Source organism: Atta colombica, unplaced genomic scaffold (genome assembly GCF_001594045.1).
Source record: "Atta colombica isolate Treedump-2 unplaced genomic scaffold, Acol1.0 scaffold23, whole genome shotgun sequence".
NCBI classification, from domain to species: domain Eukaryota; kingdom Metazoa; phylum Arthropoda; class Insecta; order Hymenoptera; family Formicidae; genus Atta; species Atta colombica.
This window is the reverse complement of record NW_017259327.1, coordinates 89,765-99,233: the sequence shown is the minus strand read 5'-3', so window position 1 is coordinate 99,233 and position 9,469 is coordinate 89,765. Positions and strand designations below refer to the sequence as shown.

The following is a 9,469-nucleotide window of genomic DNA, read 5'->3' as shown; positions in this document are numbered from 1 at the left end:
TATACTTTATATTTTCTTACACTGCCAAATTTGTATTAAGTAATATAATATTGCAATAAAACAATGTAATTTTATACAATTTTTAATTATTTTTAATTATTTTTTTAAATTTCATAGAAATTTAATCTCTATAAACTTCTATAAACAAACTCAATTATTAGCCGCCAACAATTATGGCGTTCAGCATTGGCTAAGTGTAAGACCGGTATTCATAGTCAGATTTTATATTTACCGTCTTAAATACAGTCTAGAAGTCACAGAAATCAAAAGGCTGCATTAAAACATTTTAAAACATTACTTAAGATCTCGAAATAAGACTTGACAATGAATACTGGTTTAAAGCTCTAGATATACTCATAATATAAGACAATGACAAAAAAAGTGTATCATTCCTGAGGATGTGCAGTAGAAGAGTGAATTGTAAGCAAAATTTGATTGGTTGTTTTCAGTATCGCCATCATGGTACACCTTGTATTCTAGACATGTATACATATTTAAAACTTAATAACACTCAATTTTTTTTATTAATAATAAATTATTAAAATATTAGGTATGGGAAAAAGTTCATGGCGTTTTTCCTATTAGATGTAATGGAACAAACGCCACGAACTTTTTCCTACATCTAATATTTATGTTAATAATCGTAAATTTTTATTAATTGTTGATAACGTCATCATTCTTCAATTATCCCCAGACGCCATTCCAGTCCAATGAAAATTTGCTAAGGGCCGACGGTCTTTAATAATGGGTGCTTTCCAGCTACGAAACACAGTCATACACTAACACAAAAAAACGTTGGCACTTAAAATTAATAAATTGGCACTTGGCAAATCCTTTTGTTAATCAATTAAATAATCTTTATACAGATGAATACGCAAAAAAAGATAGCGGTTAATCTTTTAACAGAGAGGATATAGTAAATACCAGTTCAAGTACAGAACAAAAAACTCAAGTATTAATGAAACAGATTGGAATAATAGTAATCTTTCAGTCAGTAATACATCTTCAAGTCAGTAAACTGAAGAAAATGATGATTTAATCTTATTTCCTCTAATGAAATATTTGATGAATGGACATAAAAGACATCGGATCAAACATTATCTTCATGTTGTAGATAGTTGGACAAATTCAGAATTTAAGAAGCATTTACGAATTAACCGTATTACAACAATTCGATTAATAGATAATATAATTCTTTATATAGTATTCTAGATTAGTGCGTGCGTGCATGTGTGTGTGTATTATCATATATGTTCAATTATCATATATGTATGTATATACATTATATATATGTATGTATATACATTATATGTGTGTATGTATGTACATAAAGTTGGAGTATTGTTTTATGATTAAATATTCAAAAGTTAGAATTGTTCTCTTTAAAGACAGCATATAAAATTATTTTATTTTAGAAAAATTCCCTTTTTCATATCTGGATTTCGAAATTCTTTAGACCATCTGATCTTGCTGTCCAAATTTTGGATTTCTTTTTAGGATGATCCAACCTATGCTTATTACCTTCATAAAGATTGAAAAGAGCCATTGTTGCATTATCAGTCCACATAGCGCCTATAAAGTATGAATAGCACATTTAAAAACAATATAAAAAAATAATTTTATTTCGATATATTTAAATATATGTATATATACAGGGTGTACCAGAGGTAGCGCATCAGAGGCCGGAACGTACATATTCTTCATGAAAAAGTAAATCGAAAAAGTTAATAGCAAAATCTTAAAGTATCAATAGTTTTCAAACGATGAGCATTTGAACCAACCACAGGGATATAAATTTATAAATAAAATCAATATTAATTAAATGATCCACACAAATAACATTAAAAACATCAATTGACAGATATTTGCAAAATTTCTTTTCTGTCACAAGTAACATTAGAAAAAAAATTTACACTTGAAATACGCATTTGTAAATAAATATTTCGTATTTAGAAACGAACGAAATTCCGAATTATGGGAAGGAGATCCGATAGGAGAGAAAGGGAAAGTAATATAATAGTGAAATCGAAGTTAGCAAGTAATCAGCTGAATCTGTCAATTGATGTTTTTAATGTTATTTGTTTAGATCATTTAATTAATACTGATTTTATTTATAAATTTATTTATGCATCGAATTTGCAATTGACATTACTTTTTAATTAAAGGACTCAATTTAAGAATACGCAATGATTAATATTTTGCAATACTCGTTCAGTACCATGCCTTTGAGCGATATGGCGGCCGACCACTTAATTGCGCCGCTCCTGACGGCGCGAATTTCATGCCCTGTGATTGGTTATTTTCAAATGCTCACCGTGAAAACTATTGATGCCTTAAGATTTTGTCTTAACATTTTCGATTTATTTTTTCATGAAATGTTTTTCATGAAATGTTTTTCATGAGAAATATGTACGTGCCGGTCCCTATGTTAACTCTGGTACGCCCTGTATATATGTATAGCTTTTAGTTTGTTTAGCAGATTACTGCCTGCGATGATTTGTACTGTTTTCTAACAGTTACTATATGCTATAAGAATAAATAATAGGAAATAAAAATTTTATAAATTATATATATTGTATAAGTTAAATCATGCATGTATCGGATACTTTATATAAGATTTTATATTTTTAGTTTAGTTTATTAATATTTTATTATTAATATTTTAAAATTAGATTAAGATAAATATATAGCTTTTATATTTAATGAAAGTAAGTTATACTGTCATAATATAATAAATAAACTTACATTCATCATTGATCTCTAAAATGTCATTTATAAATAAAGTTTTGTTGCTATTCATATATATTTTTGTCTCTTAAACATTCATACGGATACTGTGTCTAATAAAAGGATATATGCATTTGCAAGTGAATCCATTTTCTTTTGTTACTGTAACTAACAAATTAATATATGATTATTAATTATTATGCAAAATAAAATATAGTATTTACATATTGTAGATTTAAATTTCAAGAATATATTGCATGTACAAACCACAAGAATTAATACATCAGTAAATTAATTATTATATTGTACACAATACACACATTTATTTTTAATAAAATAAAAAAATTTGTACTAAATACTTTCCATAAGTTTAGAAAACGGAAGAAAATTATTCAAAAGAATATTTTTGTCACTTTATTTGTTTTCGTATACACTTATGCGAATATATCCGAATATAATTTTCAAAAATCATTATAATCTTCTATTGGAATATCATTCCTAGAAAAATAAGTAATACCAAATGTAAAAATGTTGGTTATGTTGGTATGGAGAGATGACACAATCGAATTCAGCATTTTGGCTATGTACAATTGTGTCAACATGTGTCATAGTTGGAAAGCACCGTATCTTACACTGTGTTACACAGTGTCTATTTGTGTCGTAGCTAGAAAGTATCCAGTATCTCGTCAGTGTCTAAACCGAAATGCCGACAGTCAGAGACTGTCCTATTGATTATTTTGAAAAGACTTCCTATTGATTATTTTGACCGCCATTTCGATTTAAGAAGCGTTTATATTGGCTGTAACCGTTCGTGTAACTTACTACGTGTTATTCTAGTTGAGATAATTTTGGTTGATGCAAATTGTGTTTACGCAATTGTGTTTACGTATGCTCCATGTGAAAGCAGCCATAGAATGCGATCAAGCTACCGCTATGAATATTTCGAAGCATTCATAGCGGCAACTCGACCGCACCCCAAAAGTATATTTACAACGAGGCGATTTTTACAGCGACGTACAAAATATTTTTTATACTACTGCCCATATCGCCCATTTGATTGGTTGCTGTTTCCACTATTTAACGCTTACATGTAAATGCACCTTGCATGTTATGCAAACGTAGTTGCCTATGGTCGATATTCAGAGGCCAGTGTTCATAGTCAGATCTTATATTCAAAATCGTCTTAAGTATATTCTTAACGACACTGTCTAGATTCATAATTGACTTAAGATAAGTTTTTCGCCTTAAGCATTATCTTGATTAAGATTTCGTCTTCAAATAATAATAGTCTTGTATAAGTAATAATGTATCAATAAGATCGTCCTCGTCAAGTCTTGTCCAATGTGCTCTTAAGGTAATTTTATTTGAATTTATCGTTATCCGTTTAGTGAAAAGATTAGAGTACAGTGTGGTATCATATTATTTTAGTGTAAATAATTATTTTCAAATAAGATGAAAATTACAAAAATGAGCAAAATTACAAAAAAAATTATAAAAGTGAGCAAATTACTAGATTTTAACCAATGAAATTATCAGTATTCTAATAAATTCATTCATTTTCACCTCGTTTCAAGATATAGAATCATTCGTGTATATGTGACCGGACAAAACTTCCGGTTGTAAAAATTATTTTAAATCATTTATATTTCGTATGAAGAGTTTTGAAGTGCAAATAAAAAGGTTTATGAGTCATTCTATTAATTACAATTAAACATTCTTTTTTAGACTTTTTTTAAACATTCTTTTTGTATTTGACGAAATAATTAATTGGATCTAAAGTCAACAAAGTTTATATGTGGAATCGTTTGTATTTGATATGAAGAGTTATGAAGTATCATTAAAAATCATTTGTGAATTATCCAGACAACATTTTTAATTAAAATGTTAAAATATCATGTATTTGATCGAAATATAGATATAGCTATGGTCACGGAAATTCCATTAAACACGATAAGTAGTCTCTCTAATATTTTGATATTCCAGGACGTATTATGGAATTGTTTATGGAATGAGTTCTAAAATATTTTTGAGTCCCTAAAATATTTTTATTCATATATCACTTGTTATAAATATATTTTTTAAAAATTACTTACAAGCGAAAATAATTAATAAATAAGGATATGAATTAATCTTTGCATCATAATCACAATGCATAAATATTATCGACTATATGATTGATTCCATGTAGACAATCACCACCAGTAAAATTAAACAAAATTCTTCTTTGTTCATTATCTAATTTTGGAGGAAATCCTTCCTATTTATATAAAAAAATTAATTCCTTTATCAGATTTAATTAATATACTTTAATATATAAAAATATAATTGAAACTGTACAGCATTATCTGTTTTTGTATTGTTTTTTATTAGACATATTGCATAATCATCTTGGTTATTGCATTTTTTAATTAATGGAGAACATAATTACATATGTATCATCTCATAATTATGCTTAATGATATTTTCTTTATCTGAGTCAGTTTTGTTAAATTACATATAAAATTAAACTTAACTTACGTTCAGATACTTCACAATACTTTGAAGGAGTGACGGTTAAAACCTACAATAAAACAATTTCTAATTTTTGTATTATGTTTCAAAATCTGGTACAATTAAATCCTATAACAATAGCATTTGAGGTCTATTACAGAGAATGATGCAAAGAATTTTGTCTTACAGTGTTAATTACTCATCCATCTTCTTGATCGAATAACAACCAGAAAACGTATAATGGAATTATTAGGAATGGATTCCGATCAAAATAATTAAATTATTTCCTACATTTCTATTGTTTTTTAACACAATAGAAATTGTAGAAAAACTAGATAATTTCGATCGGAATTCATTCCAATATTCTATTCTATAATATGTTCTGGAATATTAAAATACTAAAGAGACTATCTATCGTGTCTAACGAATTTTCGTAGCGCCTATATCTATATTTTGGTCAAATACATGATATTTTAATTAAAAATGTCTGGATGACTCACAAATATTTTTAATAGTACTTCATAACTCTTCATACGAAATACGATTCCATATATAAACTTTGTTGAATTTAGATCCAGTTAATTATTTCGGTCAAGTACATCTAAAAAAGATTAATTATAATTAATAGAATGACTCACAAACCTTTTTATTGCACTTCAAAATTCTTTATACGAAATACAAACAATTTAAAATGATAATTTTTACAACCGGAGGTTTTGTCCGGTCATCACGTACATACGAATAATCAATTCTCATATATTTAAACACGTAATTGAAATGAATATCAAAGCCATTAATATAGAAGAAATTGAGAATATTGAAAATCTTAGAGCGATGAATTTCAAAACGTTATATCCGCAAATAACATATTCGAATTTTATGAGGAATCGGAATTTAAAAGACACTTTAGATTCTGTAAGGCATCTGTTTTATATGGAATATTGCCGAAATAGAGGAACATTTGATGAAAATAAACAATCGTGGTTTATCTATTCCTCCTGCTATACAATTATTAGTCTGTCTATGATTTTATGCAAGTGCAAGTTTTCAGGTTAAAAATATATGATATTTATAATAAATGCATTTCTCTTTAATATAAATGTATATCTCTTTTTTTAAATTAAAATAATTTTTTTTTAAATTATAGATAGTAGTTGAAGACACAGTATTATTGTCACAATCAACAGTGTCTAGAATTATTTTTCAGTTCTACTTGCTAATTAAAGAAATTATTAAGATGCCCACTACGCAGGAAAGAAGAAATGAGAATCATCAATTATTTCACGTTCTTGGTTATGATAACGGAACAATTTATTTATCCAGAATTGACAGCGCAATTGATTGCACACATATATACGATTAACACATACAAGATTTTATCGTCTTGATGAAGTTTATCGAAATAGAAAAGAATAGTTTTTATTAAATGTACAAGTATGTGTATTACTTTAAAATTAGTAATAATTATTTTAATAATAATTATTTCTAACGGTTATGGTATACATACAATACTATAAATTTGAATATTTTATATAAAAAAATGAAGCAAAATTTTGATACAAGATTAGAAAAAAGCTGATTTGTAATAAATAAAAAGAAAAAAAATAATAGAGAGAGATCTAAGTTACAGATTTATTTCGGGGACTATAGTTTTGATAAACTTTGAAAGATTAAAAATCGTAAAAAATGTAAATTAACAAGAAGAGATATATAGATACATATTTTAAAATTTTCGAAATTCAAGTAGTCTGTCAAAGGGGGTTGGGGATGTTTAATAAAGGCTGAGTAGTTTCAAAGGGAACTGATTTATGTATACATAATTGATCTTTAAATGTGTATAACTCTATATAATAAATTACATTACAAGATGATGCTCCTTGGCATCCCAATAGCATACAAAAAAATTGATATATTTAATATGCATGCGCTTTACATATTGCATTACAATTTATCTTTTTTTAGTCAGTTGTACTATTCTTATACAATTTATATTTTGAACTGATGTCGGAACATTTAAAATCTTTTCTTTTTTTCCTCAGAAATATCTCATTCTATGCAAAATATTAATGGAGAAACATGATTTACATATAGTAATCCGTTATTACAATATTTGTTTGTGTATAACATAGGTTGAATCATTAGAAAGTTCATTTCTGATATACATGTTATTTTGATAAATTTGACAAAAATGACATTAGAACTAATTTTGCTTAGAGAAATGTGACAGAACCAGGTTTTAACTTTTGATAATAATTGCTCAATTGATAATAATTGCTCTTTGGGTATAATTGCTCAATGTAGATGCTTATTTTCCATTACACAATAAGCTGCAAATGGGCTGTAAGAAGCTTTAGATCATCACTTTATCGTAAAAAGTTTCTCTCAAGTCAGCCTCGCGGTCACTACTTAAAAATACATAGAAGTACGGAGATCGGATATATTCAAGGATATGCTATTCGACAAGTTGATGCTCTTCAGCACACTGGATTAGAATACAACTGTAACGCGATTTCGATGGTCAATTTGATATGTAAATAAAATATCTCTAAAAAGAAACGTATGATAATATCCAAAAATAAATATTATACGTGTATAGGACAGATTGCGAAAGCGTTTTCTTTATCTTTTCTCTCAGCCTGTTAAGTATTATTGAGTAAACTAATGCAAAATAAATGAAGAAGCTAGTGTTGTTGAGGAATGAAACCAAGACAGTATACAGAATGTCTTTTCACTGACTGTTATTGTGTAATAGATAGAGCGCACTAAAAGCAGCAAGTGATGAAATTGTTTATTTTCTTCTCATAGAGCTCTAAGAATTCTTTTAGAATTTGTTATCAACTTTTAGTACCGCATTTTCTCATGTTGGTAAAAATAGTTATCAATAATAAAAAAATATAACGCTAAGAAGTTGATAAAAAATTCTGAAAAAATTCTTAGAGCTCTATGAGAAGAAAACAATTTTGTCACTTGCTGCTTTTCTATAAAATTGATACTTGAGTAAAAAATTATTGAAATGTATATAATATTGTCGGCGGTTTTTAGTATAATTAATATCTTGTAAACTATTGTGAAAATTACAAAATAATACAGGGCATTTCGACTCAGTTTAGTCCACTCCTATCTACTATATAATAGCAGTCAGCTAAAAAGTTATGGAACATCCTGTATTAATATGCTCGTGTTATTTATCATGTTATTTACTTTCTAAAGATAGAATATATATAGATACAATCATAATTTTAATCCTAATTTTTGATCTTCTTACTGTACGAACTTCGACATCCGACGTAAACTTAAAAAGATGAATAAATTAAACTTGTAAAGAATAAAACAAATTCTAAGCAATAATATACATGTTATACAGCTGAATATTGATTCTACTTTAATGATTTAATATTCCAAATCGATCATTTTATGTCACCTCATATATAAAAATTAAATTCTTTAGTTAAAACAGAATAATCAGAGGGTGCATTTTTTCACATTATTTGTAAAACAGCATGTATCCTGCCAGTCCGCCAGATGGAGCAAGTACGTATCCTGCTGGTCCGGACGGAGCCGGTACGTATCCCGCCGATCCGAATGGAGCCGATATGTATCCTGCGCGGAAAATATCGGTGCATATCCTGCCGGCGCTTGCTGAACCGGTGCTTGCTGAACCGGTGCGTTTCCTGCTGGCGAGGACGGAATTGGCAAATATCCTGCCGTAGCGTATAAATTCAGTGCCGCAGCAATGCGGACGGGCCGTGCAATTCGTCCAAATTTGGAACGATTTTCTTTGTGCTTTTGCTTTTGAATCGCGCAGTGTACCTCTTGTCTTATTTTCTGTAAATAAAAATTGTTTTATTGTACCTATTTCGTTTCTTTCCATCATTTTTATCAATCTTGAGGGAGATACCTTGGATTGTTCCAAAACTTGATTCTATCAACTCCGAGTATCTTTTATCTTTGTTGTTCATTGAATTTTGAATAAGGATAAAAGATGGATTGAAAAGGATAATTGAGAATTCGGGGATGCAACTTTGTATAATTGTATGTATTATACCAATATTGTACAACTTATTTTGCTTATGTTTCATTTCCTCCGCCGCCGTCGCCGTCGTTGCTAACATCATCATTGTCGCAAATGATGTCGGCATTGTTGGAATCAATGTTGCCAAGAGCAAGGGTTATTGAAGGCAAAATTTCCGGTGCCTCGGCTTTGACGAGATCATCGTCAGCCAATTAGGCGATTTTTTGCAGTTACCACAAT

The 9,469-nt window shown here is 28.4% G+C and overlaps 1 protein-coding gene and 1 pseudogene across 1 annotated transcript; one reads left to right on the top strand and one right to left on the bottom strand.

The window, feature by feature from the left end:
- The first annotated feature begins 5,994 nt into the window (after positions 1 to 5,994).
- On the top strand, positions 5,995 to 6,669 carry LOC108688370 (annotated as a pseudogene).
- A 2,032-nt stretch (positions 6,670 to 8,701) lies between these two features.
- LOC108688375 lies at positions 8,702 to 9,463 on the bottom strand. Its single transcript, XM_018194614.1, has 2 exons — positions 9,116 to 9,463; positions 8,702 to 9,042 (listed from the first exon to the last, which is right to left on the bottom strand). The coding sequence occupies exons 1-2, from the start codon at positions 9,354 to 9,356 to the stop codon at positions 8,702 to 8,704; spliced, it is 582 nt and encodes a 193-aa protein (XP_018050103.1). The 5' UTR covers positions 9,357 to 9,463.
- Positions 9,464 to 9,469: the final 6 nt, after the last annotated feature.

Coding starts and splice junctions, on each gene's coding strand:
- LOC108688375 (XM_018194614.1), bottom strand. CDS start 9,356: ATGCCGACATCATTTGCGACAATGATGATGTTAGCAACGACGGCGACG. Junction 9,043..9,115: donor AAGTTTTGGAACAATCCAAG/GTATCTCCCTCA, acceptor TTTTATTTACAG/AAAATAAGACAAGAGGTACA.